Genomic DNA, 22,429 nt, shown 5'->3' on the forward strand with positions numbered 1-22,429 from the left:
TCTTCCAAGAATCCTCTGGGAAAAATTATTTTTACTTAGGGAAGTATTCTGAAAGCTTTCTCAAAGTCAGTTTAAGTTATAATAACCAAAGGAAAAAAAGTAACCTTACATTTGTGTAGTCCTCATAGTATTTAATACATTATCATATCTCTCCCTCCTCTCTTCTCTCCTACATTCCCTCCCTCTTCCCCTCTGTCCTTCTTTCAAAACCAATCTAGGAGACAGCTTTTCCTGCGTAATCCATGTGGATTAATCATTTAATGTCTCTGATTTTGTCTCCTTTTTAACTTTTGGCCATCCTTCTGTTAACTCTTTCATGAGAAGGAAGAAATAGGGGATGGGTTAACTGCTGAATGAACGTAAGTATTATCATTGAATTCATATTTCCTGTATTCTCTCCAGCCTTCCTCCTTTTGGGGGAATCCCAGACAATTGAGATAACAGCGAAGTTTGTTTTTGTGAGCCCTAAGAGAAAGGAAGGAATACGGAAGAGGGAAGATACAATGAAGCCAATATAGACATTGTTAAGAAATTTATTTGCAATTCTTATTTTTTGTGTTTTTTGTTTGTTTTTTAAATAACATCATTCCTTAGATAAAAATGCAATCTTACAGGAATATACAATAGTGTCTCACACAGAGATGACCCTGAAACTCTCCTTGAAGGGTTGCCCCTTCTAGATTCCCTAGCCTTTCTCAAGGGTGAGAAGGCTCATCAGGCGAGGCCTCTGACAATGGGATTATTTGAGGATTACAAACTGTACAATGATATTTACAACAGTAAGACTGTGAAGTCGTGGAGCCTGGAGGGGAGGGTGTGGTGTGTGTAGGGGTGTGGGTAATGGTGACAATGGAGGCACTGCCCATCTTTCTGTGCCTCTCTGAGAACAGGCATGATACAGATTGGTTTTGGGGATGAAGGTGGATTTGAGTGGGAGGACACGAGGAGAGGAGAGATAGAGGAGCTTTATCTGGAGCCTTTCATGGGAGGAAAGTTTTGCATGGTAGCTCTGGTGGATTAAAATAAAACAGCAATATGAGAGTAACAGACCTTTCAGTGCTTCACCAATGGGGAATCTGTCACCCTATTTCTTAATGAACATGTGTGTTTTGTCACCGGTTATTCTCATCCACTACCATCACAGACATTTCCCATGGCCGCATTGCAAGGCCTCATTCCCGTGAGGCTCTGGGAGAACAGCATACGTTCTGGGCAGGACGGGACATGGCAATGGGGTGGTATATAATCTGGCTGGGATTCAAGAGATGGGTTTTGGGTTTGGGGATGGGGTGCAGTTGGATGCATAAGTGGCCTGAGGCAGGAAAGCAGAAGGTGCCCACAGCTCTGGGATGCTAGAGACACCTCCCGAAGGAGATCTTTGCACAGGACTGTGTGTTTACAAATCATCTTCCCTTGATGTGCAAGTTCTTGCCTTTCCCCTTTTAAACACTGGTGTAGTTTCTCCATGTTGGGAAGTCTTGGGGTTGGGGGCTGTATACAGGACCCAGTGACACAATCTCTTTCGCTTCTCTTGTGACTCTAAAGCAGAGCCTTCTCTTTTTTCCTGGCCAATGGCCAGAAGAGGTCTCCTCAAGGGGGTCTCTGAAACCTATAGCCGCAGGTTCCATGGCAAGGGTGCCAATGCTTAGCCTGGTGCCTGCTCACCTCTTTTTCCATATTCCCTTGGTAATAAACTTGAGATCTCTAAGAATTCCATAATGGAAATTCTCCAGACCCAAACGGTGTATAAGAACCTTTCTGTCAATTTCTGCATTTCCTCACAGAGAAATGACCCTCTCTTAAAACCTACAAGCTCTTTCACCCAGAGTGTTTTTACTGATAATGACCTTAGTCTGAGGTGCATGAGTGAATTTTAGAAATGAATGTACAATGGGCCAGGCACGCTGGCTCACGCCTGTAATCCCAGCACTTTGGGAGGCCACGGCAGGCAGATCACGAGGTCAAGAGATCGAGACCATCCTGGCCAACGTGATGAAACCCTATCTCTACTAAAAATACAAAAATTAGCTGGGCATGGTGGCGTGCGCCTGTAGTCCCAGCTACTTAGGAGGCTGAGGCAGGAGAATTGCTTGAACCCGGGAGGCAGAGGTTGCAGTGAGCCGAGATCGTGCCACTGTGCTCCAGCCTGGCACCTGGTGACTCTGTCTCAAAAAAAAAAAAAAAAAGAAAGAAAAGACTGTACAATGTATGTCTGATTCATGCCAGGGGAAGTGGCACGGTGCCCTTTCTGGGATCCCTACAAAGTCAAATTCCTTAGCTCCTGAGAATTGGGGTACATGGGGTGCCCTGCAAAGGTGGGGGTGTCCCTGTGCAGTAACCAGTAACTGATCTGAAGGGAGAGGACTTGGCTCTGGGGATATAACATTTCAAACCTTTGTGTAATCACCTCATCTTCATCTTTTCTTCCTCATTCTTAGTAGACACGTGGGAGAATTTTCATCAAAAATGCTAACTCTGACTCCTCCCAGTGCTCAACAGATTTGTTACTCTTCATCCACTGGGCTGCAAGAGCTAGAGTGCTCTCAGAGGTGACTGAAGTCTTCTCTAATACCCCACAAAGACCACGGATCTTTACCACTTCAGGTGCAGTGGCTCAAACCTCTTAAAGTCACCCCAGGACGAAGTGTTGATTGTAGTACTCTCTCAATGTACATAAATAGTATTTATCTCATAATAATAAGGTTCTGATGGTACTACTTCCACCCAGGAGCATCACTCTGCTGCGCCCTCCTTGTCTGTGTGTACAGTGCTCACCCTTGCAGGAGTAGGAAAGTCCCACATCTAGAGCTGAATCCCAGCCCTTGGGCCTGAAGGGTGTGTGTCCTGGGGTGGGGAGCAGGGGAGGTAAGTCAAGCATCCCCCACAATAATGTAGAGATGTGGCAGAAACCCATTGGTCTGTTATATTTCTATCTGGCTCCACAAAGAAATGCTTCATTGCTTTGACATAAAAAATAAATGACTGAATTAAGTTAAACCCAGAAGTGGCTTCACGAAGAGGTTGTGTAGCATCTGCCCATGGGACCCCTTCCACACATCATCTTTCTCACTAGGTTTTGGGGAGGACAGGGAGCTGGGGCTGGGGAGGGCAGTGGGAAGAGGGAGCTCTGCTCAGGGACAGGGAAAGGTGTCCCATCCCTGACGGTTGTAGGACTCTTCTTTCCCTCCTGTCTTTCCCCTCAACCTCCTCAAATCACAGCTGCTGGAGAACCTGGACTCTGGCAGCTGAGGGCCTCCTTGTGAGTGAGGTTCGGGCTTCCCCACCTGCCTTTGTACAGAAGCCTGTGTCTGGTGGCACCTGGACAGCATGAGGGGAGGGACATCAGCAGAGGGGGGACAGGGTGGCAGACACCCTCACACCCCACCAGGTAGGCTGACGTGGCAGGGACAACACCCCCAGATGGAACGTGCACTTTTCTCACCTTCCCAAATAGATCCTCGAGATGTCAGCGGCTCCACCACACTGGTCACTGTGGGTGGCTGAGCTGAACACGTCCTTCCATGAAATGGGAAGAGACACAGAGGGAGCCAAAATATGCCCTTTTCTTGCCTTCATTCACCCCCTAGTCCTCTCTGTGCTGACATTTGCCTCAGAGGCAGGTCTTCTTTAAAACATGGAATTGGCCCAGAACCCATCATCAAATTTCCTCCCTTGGGGTTTAAAGAGGTCTTCTGGGAGTCAGCAGGCCCATTTTGTGGGCTCTTTGCTGAATTGTTTCTAAATCCTCGACGATGATATTTAATTATTCTAGGCCTCTAGGGATGGAGATGCCATCATCCTCCTTTGCCATCCTTTCCATGATGGTTTGATGAGGCTAAAATCCCCATGAGCAGGGTTCCACTCTACCTCTGACCTACATTCTTGTTCTATTTCTTTGCCTTTAGCAGTGGTGACCATGTGCCTCAGAGCTCGCAGCCACCATCCTTTGGGTAACTTCCAAAGTCCTCATTTTCAAGGTGTCCCTATTTCTCAGGAGATGAACTTGGGCATGCAAAGACCTGCTTTTCCTGAGGTTGCACCCCTGTCTTCAGCTGGATGGCCAGGAGATGTGCTGGGTAGAGAAAACTTGGGAGAAAGTGACAGGCAGCTTCGCTCCAGACAAGCACCTGGAATTTGAAACTGGGAAACAGGAGAATGAGAGACACTGCCTTGCTCCTTTGAGTGGATTTTCCAGTCAGAGTGAGGCCTACTGGGTTAAGAAGAAGAAAAGGGGTTATAACTAATACCTTCTGAATCAAAGCTGGGAAAAGTTCACCAAGGTCTGGAAATGAAAGAGGCAGGGCTCGTCAGAGGACAAAGAATTAAGTTGACCAAATTGCAGACCTTAAACTGTGTTTCTTCAAGTCCCCTGGGCCCTCAGCCCTTGGCTGTTTTCTCCTGCCACTCAGTGGCTGTCAGGAGGGGTACGGAAGATGTGACAATTATGTTTTAAAAGGTCATGGGGAAAATTCCATTTTAGGTGGAGAGTAGACACCACTTTGAAACTCGTGGCTGTGGTCTGTTGATGTCACTACTTGCTGTGCCAGTCTGTTCTGATGACAGGCAGCACATGTCGGTCTTATTCTAGCTGATCAGGAGGTCAGGCTAGGAAAGTCCTCCTGCCCTAGACAGCGATTCCTGTGTGTACTTCCTGGTAGAAATCTTGGGAACTTTTCAAAGGATGATACCTAAACTCAATTTCTAGAGGACCCGGATGGCACTGAAAAGGAATCAAGAAAGTTTGGATGACTTGGGTGTGGAGACCCGTGAAGAAACTCTGTTTCTAGCCTGTGTTAACTGGGGAGTATTGAGCACATTTCTCCACTTTTTCATGAATCAGTCAAGCAAGTTGTCATAGAGGAATGGACTCTTCCTTAATTTCTAGCTTGCTTATATATGTGCCAAGAGGGGCTGAGGGAACACTAGGCCTGGAAGAGATTCAGTGGGTCAATCTGGACAAATGATTGGGTCCTGTTTTCCCCAAAGCAGTCCCTTTTCAGTCGTCACTGTTGACACACATTTGAAGGACACAGCACCAACAGAGTAGGGAGATGTAAATGAGCATTGGAGATGTCCTCACCAAATCCATCCCCACCCGCACTGTGAGCTCCTGATGCCTTTTCCCTTTTCCTGGCCCCCTCCTTGGCAGCCCAAACATGAGGGTAGGCCTGAAGGCAAGGCAGCTCCGGAGTGAGGAAGGGACAGAGAAAGGAGCACGCAGAGTTGACTTTCAGATGGCCGGGGGTTTCACCAGTTCCTTTCTCGAGCCCCTGCTGTCCTCCTTGGATAGAGCAGATTCCTGGAGTGAGGATGCCCCTCCCTCCAAGCAGCCTGACTTTAATTTCATCCTCCCGGTTAGTGTACACTTTTCTAAGGAACCCAACAAGAAAAGTCTGAGTGGTGGGAGTGAAGGGCAAGCCAGTCATCTCTTCCACGGGGGATGCACACGCCAGCCCGGAGACTGAGGGCTGGTCAGAATGCCTCCCTAAGCCTCACAGTGAAGGGCTGTTCTTGGAGAAGTACCAAATCAGAGGACCAGAACAGGGTGGACACAGTGAAGACTGGAATAAAATAGGTCCTGGTCTCACAGCAGGAGGCAGTACGAACATACCCAGCAAATGATTTTGGAAAAACTGAGGGAAATGGAAGCGAACACAAGATATGCAAAACAGTAATGTCCAAACCTGTTTGTGGAGAGCAGAATAATGACTACACTGGTGATACCTTTGCTCGTTGTGCAAATTAAAGAAAACTCATTCCCTTTCCCCCAACCACATATAGAAAAGCACTTAAGAGTTCAAAGGTAAAGCTTGTCACACTCCAAATACAAAATGATTTACTTTACATGCAGCAAAATATACAAGAAGTGAATCCAAAAACCAACTTAATTCAATTCATTATATTCGCTTGGCACAATTGCAACTCAGTTTTAAAAAAATATTTGAAAAATACTGAAACTGACCTGAATTCAAGTATAACGGTTTCTTCAACAGAAACATCAATGCAATAAAACATTACACGGAATATATTGAAGCAAAATGCCTTCTTGTGTTTTTCCCTTAAATTTCTGTCTTTTTTTTTTTTTAATACAGCTTTAATGCCAACACAACTCACAATTGTAGTTTAAATGAATATTATTGCATTGTTTTTGCATATCTTGTGGGACAGAAAATGCAAAGGGTTACTGATTCCCATTTCAGAAGCAGAGACAGTGGTTTGTTTTTGCTTTCAAATGGCCCCAGATTCAGATCTTCCCACAGTTAAACCAGAAAGGGGGGACTGCGTAGCCACTGGTGTGCGCGGGCATATGGTGTGGGTGCATATACATAGGTAGGACATATGCGCACAGACAACCCACCACACACACACGCGTCACGCACTCGCGGTCTCTCGAGCATGCTCCTCTCTCCCAAACCCACCTGTACACCCAGCATAAAAAGGAACCCAACTCTATCACCCACATGTGCAAGACCACATCAAGTGCATTGCCAATTACCTTTCCATTAGAAAACCGGACTAAACCAGAACAAAAATAGGTTACTACCTAAGGAAATGATAACGAATTATTGGGCATACACAATGGATGGTAAAACTCTCCTGCAGCGGCTTCTATTGAACCTCCGTGGGAAAAGGAAACGACAATCCTTTAAATAATACAAGAAAACCAAACCCGATGTACATTGGCAAAAGTGAAAACAGAAAGGTGAGGGGGCTACAGGACTTTGTAAACACTCTTCTTCCTCCCTTCCCCCTGGGAAAACAAAATAAAAAACAAAAAACCCAAAACCAAAAACAAAACAAAACAAAAAATCCAAAAAACCGAAAACTGCAACATGCTGTCAAGAAAAGTGTCAAACCACAAAACAAAAGAGCGCTCAGCGGAAGCTCAGCACCACCTGGCTGGGCGGAGCCGGCGGCCCCTTCCCTGCGGCGCAGCTCCTCCCTTGCGCTGCCTGCGGGCCGGCGGCTGCCCGCGAGCCCGGCGTGGCCTGTGCCTGTGGGGCGATCCCGTCGCGGGTGGATGGGGACGGGTCGAGGTGAGCGGCCCCCGGCCGGCCCGACGCCCATCACCAAAGCTCCGCGCCCCTGACGGCCTCCTCCTCCCTCTCCGGGCCCGGGCGGGGTCCTCCTGGAAGTCCTGCCCGGCTCCCTTCTCCAAATCCGCAGGGCCCTGGCTCTAGGGAGACAGCAGGCTCGTACAGAATATGTGCAAATGGTTTCTACAAGCAGAGTCGAAAGACACCCGTTTGCTGTAGGGTCCTTTTGGTAGGGCGCGCAGGAAGCCGGGGTGCTCTCCCCACAGAGGCGCTGCCGGTCCCGGGGCCTGCGGGCTTGGGGAGGGCAGGCGCCTTCCTCACGCCCCGGGACCCTCGCCGTCTCCTCTCCCCGCGTCTGCGGACACAGCCGGGCGCCTTCCTCCCAGAGGGCGGCTCGCGCACCCAGGCTCCGCGTCTTGTCCCAACAGAAATGAATGAAGACGCTGTTCCGGTTAACTCCAGGTCACGAGAACAGTGAGGCACTTCTGAAACGAACCCATTAGGAACATTGAAACAAATAAAAAAAAGCCCGCATCTGGCAGCGCCCACTACAGGCTGCTGACGTAGACCCTGCTGTCCTGGAGCTCCTCCTCACTCAGCCGCCCCCGCGTGCGCACACAGCCAGCGTCCTCTTCGCCCCCGGCTAGGTCCTGCCCCGCGTCCCTGCAGTTCACAAAGGGTAAGAGGGCGCCATTGGGGCTCTGTGGGGCGCCCCCGCTGAGGATGTTGTCGGCCGCGCTCTCCATCTCCTCTATGGTCATGTCGCAGGCGTCGGCCAGCTCCTGGGTGGTGACCTCGATGAACTTGGGATCTTGAGCAAACTGCCCCAGTCCTTCTGAAATCAAGACCTGGAGACGCGGGATGGGAGCCATGGAGAACCAAAGGAACATTATTCCTGGAGCCCAGCTCTTCTCTTGAGAGCTAGGGCCAGGGGTACGTGGTGGGTCACTTGGGGAAGTGTGCGTGTGTGCACGCATGCGTGTGCACGTGTGTGTGCGTGTATGTGTGTGTGTGTTGGGAGTGGCACCCATAAGGAACAAGTAGAGATGGAGCATCTGCCAAAAGAATTAGGGATGGCCAGGCCAGAGAAGAGAATTTTGGCTGGGCTGGCCAAACACTGTCATCAAATATATAAAGACTTGGCTTATGGCCCAGCACTGTGGCTCACACCTGTCACTCAGCACCTTGGGAAGCCCAGGCAGAAGGACTGCTTGAGCCCAGGAGTTTGAGATGGTCCAGGCAACACAGGGAAACTTCGTCTCTACAAAAAATTTAAAAACATTTGGCTGGGTGTGGTGATGCATGCCTGAGGTTCTACCAAGGCCAGAGGCTGAGGTGGGAGGATCATTTGACCCCAGGAGCCCAGGCTGCAGTGAGCTGTGATTGCACCACTACACTCCAGCCTGGGTGACAGAGCAAGAACCTGTCTCAAAAGACAACCAAACCAAAACAAAAACCAGAGTAGGCTTGGCTCACAGAGGGGCCCGGGGATGGGAGGGGGGGTGCCTTGCTGCTTCATCAGCAGACCCCAGCCTGCCTCTCTCCTTTCTGACACCCACAGAGTCTTTATACTATTCTTTCAGAGAAACCATTCTCCCTGGTGAAACTGTCGAGACCGGTCCACTGCCCATTGCCTGCTGCTGCCTTTCCAGGGGTGAGGTATATGTGCAAACACCATGCATGCCCCTGCCTTGCTTCTGCTGGGAAGGGCCAGCAGGTGACCCCCAAACTTCTCTGTCCTACTTACCGGCTGCTTAGTGCCCAGCTATAGGAAAGTTGGTTCCTGAGCCAGGAGGTGGAAGGAAGCTGAGTGCAGCCTGGCACTCACTCCTCCCATGCATCTGTTTGTCTTGCTCCTTCTCTCCTTCCCCTGCTTAGTTTTTCTTTGGCGCTCCTGAATTTCCTGATGTATTATATATATATGTGTGTGTTTATTATCTGTTTCTCCTCACCACAACGTTAGCTCATGAGAGCAGAAGCTGTGTTTCTCAGCTGTGTCCCTGTACCTAGAACAGCGCCTGCACATAGTAGGCACTCAGGGGAGGTCTGTGAAATGAATGAAGGATGGCCAAGGCCACAGGAAATACCAGATTAACTCCCCCACCTCCTGCCCGACAGCCTGATGTTCAGATGAGCACAGCCTCTGCTTGGCTATGTCCGGTGATGGGGGCTCACTACTTTTTGGGCAAGCCCCTCTCATTTTGGAAGAGGCCAGTTGGGAAGGTCTTCCTCATGTGAGCTGAAATCTGCCTGCTGGTGGGTTGAGCCAGTCACTCTGCCACCTCTCCCCATCCCTCCTGCTGCAGGTGTGAGAGGTGCATCGCACCCTCCACGGTCACATTCTCTCCAGGTTTTCTTCCCTAATTCCCTGAACCTGTTCTCCTAGGAAATGGTGTCTAGGAACCTTCCCATTCTGGTCATCCTCTTTTGGGCTTGTTCCAATGTGTCAAAGGTCCCCAGTAATGTGGTGCCAGGATTGCACTAAATGCTCTGACCAGGCAGAGCACATGGGACTGAAAGCTCTCTTGTTCTACACTAGTGTCTCCCGGCCTGGCTATGCATCAAAATCATCGAAGAGCTTTAACAACTGTCAGTTAATTTGTCCTCATTGCCAAAGCTCCCCAGGTGATTCTCATGGATAGTCAGGCCTGAGCGCCTTGGATCTGGCCTGTGTAGAAAGGCAGCCAAGCTCACATTTGCGTGTTGAGCAGATGCAGCACATAGGTCTATGGCCGGACGAGTTGCTCAGTGATTTCTGTCACCCTCTGCAGTGGGCCTGGCCTCAGGAGAGCCCATGGCATCTCGTGTGGGCATGGCTTTCTGCACAGCAGCCCTCCTGCAGCCCTGACAGGGAGGGTCTTTCTGCTCAGATATTGACTGCAATGAATTTGGAAAGAGCCAGGTGCTCCCTTCTCAGCTCCACATGCCAAGTCCCCTTGTTGCCCGTGGCTTCTCCCCCCGCCTGCCCGTGAGTCACCTACCGCTTCCACCAGGCTGCTGGCACTGCCGTGGAACTGCCTCCCTGGAGCCCCAGCCTGGCTGGGCACCGTGAGGGAGACGGGCCGGGCTCTCCGGGCGGCGCTGCTGCCCCCGCCACAGGGGGTGGTCTCAGCCCAGGAACCGCAGTGGATGGACGGGAAGCTGCTGTTGAGTTTCTCGCTGGACTCGGCCCCCTCTAGCCGCAGGGTGGGGACGGGCTGTGGGGGCCAGCCTCGGCTGCCAGGTGTGGCCGGGGGGGTGGCAAAAGGCCTGGGGAATGAGGCGGGGGAATGGCTTCTCTGGAGGAGGGGGCTCAGGCCTGCCACTGCCAGTGCCTGCGGACACACAAGGAGTGTGAGTTAATAGGAGGGTCCACCCCCAGCAAGGCAGGCCCCTGCTTCTGAGCAACCACTGCTTTGTAGGGGCTGTGTCCAGCTAGCTCTACCAGCCTGATATTCACATGCCATTGTTTTCCCCTCTTGGTCCTATTCATTAACCTGGCATGACTTTCAACCATCTCAAAATACATCTTTGGATCATCTGGGTCCGAAGTGATCTCTTTCTCCTGTAACTTCTGCAAGCTGGGATTGGGTAGACTCATGGTAACCTGCTTTTAGCCCTGGCCCTGTCACCTGTTTATTCTCTCACTCTTGCTTTTGTCCTCAACAGAATGGAGAACAGGGTGAGGCCTGTGTGTCTGTAAAGCCAGAGAGCGGACGCCCTCTATCCATTCGCCTAGCGGGGCTGGTGTGAGATTCAAGTGCAGTGAGGTCTGTGAAGAAGCACTCTGCACCTCACAAAGAGTCGGGAAATCCAGTATCTGTGGTTTTGGTTCTGACAGTTAACGAGGCCATTCATAATGCCCTGCCCGTCTCTAGCTCAGGTTGTCTTTGAACCATTGTTAAATCTGGTGCTGTATTGTGATTAAAAGATTCATGTGGTGTGCCCTCTGTCCCTGAATGTTCTTGAGCATCCTGAGGGCAGGGACCAGGCCTGCCTGGCTGTTGCCATTATGACCTGCCAGGCCAGAGGCTCTGCAGGGCAAGCTGCTCTGATAGGATGTGCTCCCGGGAGAGAGAGACACTGTGTGTGGGGAAAGCTCACCTCTAGGGGCACAGAGAACAGGAGGAGAAAGAGATGAAGAGGAGAGTTTCGTGCCTGCCAGTATAACAAGAACAGATAGGTGAAACTGACTATTTGGAATCTTTTAAGATGGCACACATAGTGTCCCCACATCCTTGTACCTCCTGCCCCAGCCCATGGTGGTCCTCAGCCTGGGGCTCCTGGGTCCCTGGGGATCTGAGAAAAGTGTAAGGCCATATTCATTATTTCGGAAAGCCCAGTGGAAATCAACACACATAGGCTAAGAAAACCAGTTCATTTCTTGGAGCTGAAGTCATATCAACTCAGCAAGGCCACACCGGCCATCTCACGCCGATTGTGAGTTTTGATTAGCAGTTGAATGCCTTTGGGTACAAAAAAGTCATTTAAAGCATACGTCCATGCTATAAGAGAGTATCATTAAAAAGGTCAGAATGTTGGGAAACTCAGTTTGCCTGGGGTTAATAGATTGGCCTCAGGTAACACTGAAGTTCAAAGATACTAAAATATGTTTGGTCCGGGCATCTTGGATTTCACTATCTCAGCTGGAGTCAGCCACGCCAAGAAACAGTTTCATTTATGGAATCTCCCTGGACCTAACTTCCCTGGATGTCATTCCCTACTCTTGACCATGTGGCTGGTGGGTTCTTTAATCACTTCTATATGTCACTGGATGGATTTTTGTGCAGCAAAATTTCCAGGTATGTTCAAACTCTAGGTACAAGTACATCTTCCTGAGTGCCCTGCAGCGTAAGTCAGTGTCTGGGGAGTCAGTGGGATCTGTGGCAGCCTAAGAAAAAGCTCAGGTGGAGCCCGCAGCTCTGGGTCCTCAGGATGACACGAAGATCTGTGCACCAGCACTTCCTAGGCCCCCACCCTGCGATGCTGCAAACCTTGCTGCGGCCTTTACCTGCACAGGAGGCGCATGAAGCCCTATGGGGTGGCTCTGAGGGCAGGGGCAGGATGTGCCAGCCATCAGAGACAGGCAAGACCCACTGATGTCCTCAGAATTTGTCCATCATCCTGGGGACTGTCTGGCCTGCTAGCAGGTGACAGTGGCCTGTCTAAAAGCTACCTGATGATGAACCAGATGCAAGGGCAGGACTGTCTTCTGAGAGATGTCTCCCCCTCGGTCCTTCTGTCGCTTCAGACATTCCAGGTGGAAGGAGGCTCTTCGACCTGCAAAGCCAGCCAGAGAGCCAGGATCAGGGCAGAAAACAGGATGCTGGCCTGTGACAGTTCACACCCAGGTGGGTGCCAGGAGCAGTAACTGTGGCCCGGGACACTCCTCCTTTCCCCTCCCCTCATCTGAGATGTATTCTGAAGCATCTCTCCAGGGCTCATCCCTGCACACCCTGCCTTTGGAATGTTGTCTCCTTGCTTTGGAAATCTACCCAGCCCACTGTGTGAGGCGGGTTTGAGCCAGGCCACACGGTTTCTCAATCACCCCTGAGTAACTGACCAGTGTCCTCTGGGGAGTAACCACCGACCACCCCTGGAGAGTGAGGTGTGCATTTACCTAGTGAGGCGGTGCGGAGGAAACCCCTCTTTGGGGATTGCCGGATGTCCCTCTTGTCCTCCTCTGGGAGTGTCAGTTGCCGATTGTCGTCATCCTGGTAGGAGAGCCTGGAACAGAGAACTCTTGGGGCTTGCTCCTGGAAGCTGAGAAGTGGCCACCCACAGGGACAGCTGCACTCACAGAAAGCACTTTGCTCTGATCCTTAGTGAAGGGATGCCCACTTTGCGCTTACATGCAGGTTTGGGGAATTGCCACCCCAAGAAGTTCTGGCCTGCCCCTGGCGTCTTCCAGGCCTGCTCACTAGGAGTTCCCAGCTCCTCACCTGCAGCCTGTCTCATGGGCCTGCAGTTCTGATTTGGGGAAATGAAGGGACTCTAGGGTCAAAGGTGTTAAGGAAGCTGAAAGAATCCTAGGCAGATGAAATTCTTTTGGGGAACGGCCTTGGCTCCCGTGTCTGTATGAACTGATGTTGTTTTCCCCAGTGACTCTCAGCTTTAGCCCAAACTTATCCCCATCCCCGATTTCTCCCTGCTCTGCCATCCCTGCCCCATCAACAGAAGCACATGAGCAGCTGCCTACAACCACCCTACAGTCACTCAGTAGGTGAACAGCAGGGCTGCGAGGGATCTCAGAGGGCATCTATTCTACGGCTTCCAGGCCTTTGATGGAGACTCAATGAGAAGTAGATTTGACACCTTCCTATCATGCACAGACACACCTGATGGAATGAAACCTCATGCCCTTTGCTTACCCTCAGTGCGTGCATTGCACCCTGGTGAGTCCTAGTCCACTTTAGTATGTTCTATTTTATTAAAATCTTGATTCACAATCCCTGCTGGGTCGGCCTGTAGTCTGAGAAGCACAGTTGCATTCCAACCTCATTCCCAGATGAGACCACTGACTCGCTGGTCCCTGGTGCCACCCCATACCTCTGAGGGTGACTCCATGCCGGCTCCTGGCACAGCACAGAGACTTGGGGAATTTATAGATGTGCAGGAATGCTGGCTGAGTGCAGACCGCAGTATTTATGCCTTCAAGCCTTGCTCTTACTCTCAGCTAGGTAAGGCCTCCCTATTATATTTTCTTCTTATGCAAATCACCCCCACTCTTGCAGACCCAGCTACTATTTGACCCTGTGCATAGTACCCGTTAAGGTCACCCTGCCCTCAACATTCTCTGAACGCCTGTACGCCTTGGGGTTGCACCACTCTGGGGGTAGTGAGAAACTCTCTGTGTTATCTTCCTCCCCTGAGACCCTCTTCATTTCCTAGTTTGTGGAATTTCCTTGAGGATGGAGACTGGGTTCTTAATGACTTCACAGAGCACCTGGTGAACCAAGCATTCTAGAAGAACCGAAACAGGTTAAAACACATGCTGTTCCCGATTTCTAGGGCAGGCGGCCAGGCATTCATTTGTATTCTCTAAAAGACAACTTAGAGAATATGATCTCATAAGGAACTTCAGGTATTTCTCTTGGTTTTACGTTGACTGTGTTTCATTGAGTCAGAAAAGTAGAAGGTCTGTCACCCCAATGCCCCATTTTGCTGACGGGGACATGAAGGCACAGGGCAGTCGAATGATTTGTCAAGAGTTGCTGGCTGGGACTCTTTTCATGTTTTTCCTTACTCACTGGACTCTTTCTTCTATGCCAGGGGAAAAGGAGGTGCCTCTGCTACTCTTCCCATCCAGTTCCTGAGCAGAAAGCACTGGACCCCAGGAAATCACACGCTGTGCTGGTCTGGCTGCTGATCTCCCCACACGCCCTCCAGTGGGGGGCCTGGTGCCCCTTCCCACTGCCTCCAGCCACACCTTTCAAAACACTGCAAGGCTAGTCCTCCCTCACTCTAAAGTCCTTTCAGGAACTGACTGGACTGACATGCTGGGATGGGTCGGTGAGTGCCTCCTTCCTGCCCTGGGCCCCTGCAGGGCTCCTCCCTGTCAGCATCAGCAGCTCCACGGTTCCCTGGTGGGGCTGAGAGAGGACACCCTGCATTGTGCCTGGCCAGGCTTAACTGTGCTGCTCTTCCAGAGTAGGACAGTGGCTCCCAGCAGGTGACACAGCCCCCCCAGCATGCCAGGTTCTTGACATGCCTGCCCTCCAGCTCAGAAAATAACTCTGAACCTTTGGAAAAGTGTCTATCCAAGGAGCAGGCACACCTGCTGCTGGCCTGCCCATCCCTCCAGAAGGCCTATTTTCAAATGGCTGCATGCAAGTCTATAGGGCCCAGGCATTTCCCCCTGGGGAAAGCCCCATGCCTCAGTTTCCCTTTCTATGAAATTGGAATGACATATGTCCTGCCTGTCTCAGAGGCCTGCTGTGAGTCACAAATAAAGTAACAGATGAGACAGAGCTTTGAGGGTGAAAAAAGCCAGAAAAGCTTCTGAAACAATGTGTCTCAAACTTCTGCGGCTGTCACTCAGTCATAAAGACGTTTCCCAGGGAGACGCCCTCGATACACACATCTGTTGGCAATTAAGCAAGTGTTTCACAACACAGTGCTTACCTTTGTGACATCGATGCACTCTGATAGTTTCTATTATGCTATGCTACGCCTACTTTTAAGGGTCAGTCGTTAGTGACCAAATGAATGCCACAACCTTCTAAAGGATCTAGATCGGCAGCTAAAATAAAGAATTGCAGCAAGGACAAAAGATCTCAGGCGTAGGTTTGCCACCAGTGCCCTCTTCTGGCCAGCTTTATCATAAGCAACGTGTTGAAACACTTGTTAATTGTCAATATATGTATGTGTGCACTGAGTCTCACCAGAAAATATATTTATGCCTGTGTCTTACAGCCTAAAAGGTTTAAGAAACAATGTTCAGAAAATTTCCTGGCAAGGAAAGGTCAAGCTGAAAAGGGCATCGTGTGTGTGTGTCTGTGTGTGTGTGTCTGTGTGTGTGTGTCTGTGTGTGTGTGTGCGTGTGTGTGCGTGTGTGTGAGATGGGGGCTCCCATTTCACTAAGGAGATGACAGAGGCTGTGCAGGTTTTTCTCTGTGATCTCCTCTCCTCCTCCAATCAGCCCCAGAGGAGGGATCTCAGGGACCTGCCCTTGCCTCCCCAGATTTGTTTCCACACCCGGGCTGGCCTTGGCAGAGGGCAGCAGAGCTCACATCTCTGTGGACAGCAGGCTGGGCTCACTGCAGGCCTCCGTGTCATCATTCATCTTCACTTCATAGGTCTCATCCTGAGATGTCTCCTCCTGACCCACCATGGCTGTCTGGCTCTCTTGGGAGTGGCACCTACAATATCCAAGATGAAGACAAACATCAGGAACTGCCAACCCTCCTCCCCTTCCTTCAGCAAGTAAAGCATCACACACGCACACACATGCATGCATACACACATGCACAAACACAAGTACACATATGTGAATAGGCACACAGTTGCTGGTGCCTTGTTCTCCTGTGATTGCTGATGGGTCCATGGAAGTATTAAGATTAGGGTGAGGGTCCCATTTCGGAGAAGGATGTCTACTGTTGATCCAGGGAGATCTGAGTCCTGACCCCAATCACTTATCCTCTGGTCCAAGTCGCTTAGCACACCTCATGCCTCAGTTTCCCTTTCTATGAAATTGGAATGACATACGCCCTGCCTTAGAGTCTGCCCCCCACTCACCTCCAGCTATGACACCTGGGTCTTTGGCATTTGGTACAGCTGAGAAGTCTCTGGCATCCTATTTTCATGGTGCCCTTGATTCTGACACTGGCCCCCTGGGGCAAAGGCACAGAGTGGAAGCCTCACCTAGAGGGGTTTGCTCTCCTGAGCAGAGGGCAGTGAGCCTGAGTCCCTGCTGAGCCAGAATCCTTCCTGAGCTCCAGGTCCTCACACACTAGGACGTGCCTTTCCCTCCTGGGACAGGGTCTTATGCTCACAGGCCATGCCTTCTTTAGCTCTGGACCAAGGCCTCTTCCTTTTCCTGTCTAGCTCAGCTCAGTGCCTCCCTCTGTCTTGCTTTCTGTAGACCTTGCATGCTGGGCCCACCTTATCCTCAGATCCCCGAGAGCATCAGGGAAAGATCCTGGTCCATCCTCTCAGAGCTGAGTGCTAGATCAGTGCCCTGGCTCTGAGCATCACTGGCAGGGTAGGAGCAGTTCTCTCGAGGAGGCCTGCAGATTGCCACCCACCCTGCAGTGGGAAGGAAAGATGACAGGTGGGAGCTCCAGGAGGACTGGGAGGGGAGGGAGGTGGAGTGAGCTTTGGCGAGGGTGTTGGGGGAGGAGTTGGAGGTGCAGAGTGGCAGCAGGCAGGCAACAGCACTTCTAGGGGCCACTAGGCACAGGATGTGCTGGCCCATTCTCAGCACAAGCAACGCCAGGGCCTGAGCTGCCCTTAGCCTTGAGCTGTGACAGAGAGGACAAGGGAGCTGGGATGTGGGCTATGCTCCTCTTCTTCACCAAGCTGAAGCTTGGTGCCCTGTTGTTTGTACTGTCTGCAGTGGGCAGAGGGAACCGACATTTCATGAGCACTGACTGTGTGCTGGGCACTGTGCTGGGTGCTTTGCGTGTGTTTTGCTTCATGGAGAGACGTATCTGTGGGGACAAGGAAATTCCCCAGGGTCTCCTCCCCAGCTTCTCTAAACATCTCTCTCTCCTTACATCACAGAGAACAAAGCCTCACAGGAAAATGCCCTTAGAGGGTAGGGATTTAATTCACCCTGAGATGCTAAAGATGGACATGGAGCCCTCCTTCAGCAGAGGCTTCAATGAGGCCAGCAGGGGAGAAGGGGTGGGGGGATCCAGTACTTGAGTCCTCAAAGGCTGTGGGGGGAAGGGGAGTGAGGTTGCAGAGAAGGGTGAGGCCCCCACAACAAGTGCAGGCCCCCAAGACTAGATGCCTAGATTAGATCCTCTCCTATGTAAAGCTAGCCCTTCAAATCCAGTGCTGAGCAAGCTGCCCTGAGCACAGAAGGCAGCAGTGCAGGCTTCGTGAGTTGAGGGATGCCCCAGTGCTGCCTCTGGGTGGCTAAACCAGCCAACTTGCAGAAAGGAAAGCAGACAGGGGGATGGTCTTTTTAACTTGCCTGTCGTGTGACACAATTAAATGCCTGGCCCTAGGGGCTTGCATGCAGCCACTTGAAAATGGGCCCTCTGGGGGCATGGGCAGGTCCGCGGGCAGGTGCCTGCTCCTTGGATGGACACTTTTCCAGGGGTTTAGTGAGAAGCTTCCACTTCTCTTACTGTTTTCTGAGCTGGAGGGCAGGCATGTCAGGAAGCTGACATGCTGGGGCGCTGTGCTGCCGGCTGGGAGCCACTGTCCTACTCTGGAAAAGCAGCACAGTTAAGCGCGACTAGGCACCTCTCTCAGCCCCACCAGGGAACCCTGGAGCTGCTGATGCTGACAGGGAGGAGCCCTGCAGGGGCCCAGGGTGGGAGGGAAGTCCCACCATCCCAGCATGTCAGAGCAGTGCATCCTAGAGCACAGGGGATCAGAGGACAAGGAGAAAAGACTGAGCAGGGTGGCCAGCCTCCCGCTTACCTCTGGGAGCTGAGCTTCCATGCCACCTCCTGCACCCGGATGGCAGGGGACAAGGGGGGCCCATGGCCCTCCACAGTGCTGACTGTGCTGGGGTGGCCGGCGGGGCAGGGGAGGCGGCCCAGGGCGGTGTTGTTGGCATTGTTGATGTTGGCGTTGGAGCCGGTGGACGAGTAGCTGCTGGGGGTGAAGGTGGAGTCCACCAGCTTCTCGTGGGAAGGTGACTCTGTGTCACCCTGGCTGCTGCCTGCCTTGTTGATGTGCAGCGGGCGCTGAGTGGTGAAGGTCTGGGGGAAGGCGCTCCGGCCGTCGCTTTGGTAGTAGCTGACGTGGTTGCCGAACAGGCCACCGGCCCTCTGTAGGCAAGAAGGACAGGTGAGTGGAGGAGAAGCCCCTCAGTGTCCACTCCTCCCAGACAGCAGCTTCCACAGCCAGGCCAGTGGAATGCAGGGCCCGGGAAGGCAGGCTGCCTTCCTTTGGGGAGGCACAGCCCTGCTGGGAGCCAGGAGCACCTGAGGACCTTCTTCATGCCTGGCTGCTCCAGAGTGGGAGGGACCCACAGTCTCAAGGCTCCGGGCTCCCCTCTGTGGCAGCTGGGAGAACCCACACACTGGTAGGGACGGGATTGTGCAAGGGGCTGCCGCTGGTACAAGTTGCCCTGGAGGTTTCCAGTGAAGTCCCTGAAGGCTGGGAGTGAGTTTCCAGGGCACATCTAGGATGGTGGTCCCTGAGAGCAGCCAGCACACCGTGAGGGTGGGGGCTGGGAAAACGACCAGAAGATTCTAACCAGATTAAAAATAAATAAATCCAATGTGCTCGCAGAGCTAAAAGCTGTGTCGGCCAAACGGTTTTGAAAATGAGGAATTTCCTGCATGATGCTCTTTTTCCCCTCAGGGATTCACAGATAGTTAAAGCCAGGAGCCAGTGTTTTCCCCCAGTATCTTTTCCTTGTCCTGGGGAAGTGGGCAAGTAGCTATTTGCAAAGTTGCAACCTTCGACATCAGAACATCCCTGGGCCTTGGTGTCTGAGCCTTTGATTTCTGGGGTCTTGTCAGGTGATGTCACAATCATGCCACGTCCCTGAGGCTACTCATTGACGAATGTCTCCGGTGATGAGGATAAGGATAAGGAAGAGAAGGAGTAGGGGCAGGATGGGCTCGGCTTACCCCTGTGTGTTCCACAGCCTGGGAACTGGGCCCTGGGCTGGGAGCGGGTGTGAACAAGGGCCCTGCACAATTATGACTGGCAGCTTCTCCCTTGCTATAGGAGGAGTTTAAACCAAATACCAGTGGGGTGAGGCAGGTAACACAAGTGAGTGATAAATGCCCCTTATTCTGGTACAGCTGTGTTTAATTTTCACTATTGCAACTGCTGGGCAGCTTCAGTCTCCAGGAAGGGAGACGGAAAGGGGAGGACTGGAGGGGCTTGGAGACCTGGAGAACACATGCTATGCTCCATCTCAAGGGGCAGCTGCCACTGGGCTCCGGCCCTCTGCTGCCCCGCCGGAATGCAAGCTCAAAATTGCAGGTCTCCTGACTTTTCCAAGGAATGCCAGGAGTCTTGATTTTGACCTGAATGTGCCATATTTTCAAATAGTAACAAACAAAACAAGCCTGCAGATTAGATATGCCCGGGGTGACCACTTTATAACTTCTAATGTAGAAGTTTCTCTTCTCCTAGGAAACATTTCCCTTGGGAAGACACTGTGAAATGCCATTTCCAGGGAGCCCTGCCTTGGGATGGAGTCAGGCTTGGAAAAGGCAAAGGGGTGAGGACACAGCTGATCAGGAAGAGCCTGGAAGTGGCCCTGTCCTCTGGTGCAGCTCTTTCCCCTGGACGTTCTCCGCAAAACCCTGCCCACCCTCTTGCTCCAAACTGAACTTTATAGACGTTGAGAGTGCGCCATGGTGCCACCCACCCTGAAAATGTCATCTTCAGAGGCAGCGGACACAGCCTCCTTCATGGCCTTGTCCAACTCCTCCTCAGCAGTGAGATCTCCAGAGATGGCCCGTCGGATCTCAGGCCCGATGTCATGCAGCGTGCGCAAGCCAGCCTGGAACCCAGAGGGAGGATGGTGAGGACCGTGCTCCCTTTCCTCCGAGCTCCCCAGCCAGCCACAGCCCAGGGCCAAGACCTGTCTCTGCAGGGCCCTGGCATCCTCCACCCAGCCAGCTCACCCTCTGGAAGGTTTGCCTGTGTGTGAACCGGCGGCTGGGCTGCCCTCTGATGGAAGAATCCATTTGCCCATCCAGGATGGATGAAGGCTCATTAGGAGGGGGGACCGGGGTCAGGGGCCATCATGGGAGCCTCAGTGAAGTGCTCAGAGCTCTGGGGGCTATGACAGCAGGCAGGACCATGGAGGGCAGTCAGTGACGGCAGATGGGGAAGGGCACATCACTCCCTTCTCACAGCCATCTTCGGAAAGGTCTGGAGCTCTCTGAAAGCTTCCCTCTGCAGGGACCTGGCCTCCAGCTGCTGGGGAGGGACCGGGACCCTGACTGGAGGGTAGAGGCAGTGACCAGGACCTTCCTGGAGTGTGGGCCCACCCCCAGACCCTCACCTGCAGAGACAGCGCGTTCCTCTGGGAGGGCTTGCCCACAAGGCCCTGCTCTTTACGCTTCTTGAACTTCCGGAAGTACTCCTGGATCAGGAACGTGGCGTAGAACTTGCCAACGGTGACCTCATCATCTGAGACGTATGGAGAGGGGAGAGGGGGTAAGAGGGGAGCAGGGGAATTCAGTTGTACTTCATCCATTTTTTTTCAGCATCCAAACTTTCTGTAACTTTTTAGGTTTAATTTTTTTGGAGAGGTAGTACATTCACATGGCTTAAAAAGAGAAAAAAATACATAAAAATGCTTATAGTGCAAAGTGTTTCCCACCACAGCCCTTATCTGCCTAGTTGCCACCTCCTTGTAGATAATCTAGTTTCTTGAGTATTTTCTCGGAGATTCTTAGTGCAAATTATTTCTGTAAATTAACAAACATATTCTTATCCTATTTTTTTTTATGGAAAAGGTAGACTACTTTCAAAATTATTTTCCACCTTTTTTTTTTTAACTTTACTGATATTTGCTAACTCTTACTTAATTCCAAAATTTCAAATGTCCCTCCTCAATTGGCGACTCTTCCAAATGCAAGTGCAACACAGTCCCACTTAGGTTGGAGGGAGGGGTTGGCAGAAGGAGGGCTTTCTTCCCATGGAAGTTCAGATTTTTCTTTCAAACCAGATTGGGATTTTGTGCCAGGTGGCTTGGCTGCATCTCTGCTGGGCTGGGTGTCCAAGATTACATGTGACATCATCAGTCCCTGTCCTGGGAGTGAACCTGATGGTGGAGAAGCCGTAAGTTCCTACATGAAAAAATTCATGCCTGGTAAAGAACCTCTTGGTTCTTTGTCAAGAGATGCAATGGGCCCAACAGACCGCTGGGGATTAGATCTAGAGGCTGGTGAGGGTTCTCTTTCTCCTGCCTGTCCCTCAAAAATAACCAAATCCACAGCAGTGATGACCCCCACTTCTCTGGCAAGGGCCCCATTTCCAAGTGGGAGAGAAAACCCAGGGTCCCCTGCCCAGTATAGTCAGGAAAGAAGAACTGAATGGTGGGACAAGCCTGGAGTCTTAGGTTTCCTGGGCCTGGGTTTGAACCCTGAATCTGCTCTGGACTCTCCAGGTAACCTTGGGTCACCAACTCAGTTTCTAAGAACTTTAGTTCCCTGAGCAAACCTCACAGAAATGTTGTCAGGATTCAATAAAATAATGCATTTGAAACATCATATGGCACTGGCCTTCGTAGGGGATTTTCACTTAGCCCAAGTCCGGCTTTCCCTCTGGCAAGTGGCTCTCGACACAAGTGGTGTCACCTCTTAAGGAGCGCACAGTAAATGTGCAGGATGGTTTTTAGTTGTCAGGGCGCTGCGGGGTGCCGCCAGCATTAAGTAGCTCCAGACCTGTCCCTTAAAGTGCAGGCACGTCTTGCAATCACAGCTTTGTACTCTGCATGGCTTTCGAGCCTATGCCACATATCCATGATTCTGTTCATGACTCCCTGAGATCAGAACATAATTTCACTTTGCAAATGAACATGGGACATTTTTTTGCATGGCTTTAACATACCTGAAAATTTCCAGGAATACAACCGTGTAAATTGATGAAAACTATACTTTGGGTTATTCGGACTTGGCCAAAACAGGTTCACGTTTTTGAAAACTGTATTCCTGATGACGATGCTCTTTGTAGTATCTGGGTCACCCACCGTAAGCATCACATCACGGTTATTCAATGTGTAAGGATGTGTGTGTGCATTTATGTGTGTGGGACTG

The 22,429-nt window shown here is 51.4% G+C and overlaps 1 protein-coding gene and 1 long non-coding RNA gene across 51 annotated transcripts in view; one reads left to right on the plus strand and one right to left on the minus strand.

The window, feature by feature from the left end:
* Positions 1-7,087: 7,087 nt before the first annotated feature.
* CACNA1C (calcium voltage-gated channel subunit alpha1 C) overlaps positions 7,088-22,429 on the minus strand; it is a 700,658-nt gene continuing 685,316 nt past the window's right edge. For all 50 annotated transcript variants that reach the window (XM_064377545.1, XM_064377576.1, XM_064377544.1 and 47 more), the window contains 8 exons: positions 20,671-20,798; positions 20,029-20,163; positions 18,114-18,466; positions 15,749-15,877; positions 12,637-12,743; positions 12,193-12,296; positions 10,019-10,351; positions 7,088-7,885 (listed from right to left, as the gene is read on the minus strand). In XM_064377545.1, coding sequence (XP_064233615.1) covers positions 7,586-7,885; positions 10,019-10,351; positions 12,193-12,296; positions 12,637-12,743; positions 15,749-15,877; positions 18,114-18,466; positions 20,029-20,163; positions 20,671-20,798 — 1,589 coding nt within the window. In that variant the 3' untranslated portion in view covers positions 7,088-7,585. The remainder of the gene's footprint in view (positions 7,886-10,018; positions 10,352-12,192; positions 12,297-12,636; positions 12,744-15,748; positions 15,878-18,113; positions 18,467-20,028; positions 20,164-20,670; positions 20,799-22,429) is intronic.
* On the plus strand, positions 7,628-21,882 carry LOC110567686 (uncharacterized). The gene is made up of 4 exons (XR_002478038.2): positions 7,628-7,716; positions 7,806-7,977; positions 8,621-8,691; positions 19,999-21,882. It is a non-coding gene; the product is annotated as an uncharacterized LOC110567686 (long non-coding RNA).

This window comes from Aotus nancymaae, unplaced genomic scaffold (assembly GCF_030222135.1).
Source record: "Aotus nancymaae isolate 86718 unplaced genomic scaffold, 86718_ANA_hifiasm-v0.15.2.pri h1tg000016l, whole genome shotgun sequence".
NCBI lineage: Eukaryota > Metazoa > Chordata > Mammalia > Primates > Aotidae > Aotus > Aotus nancymaae.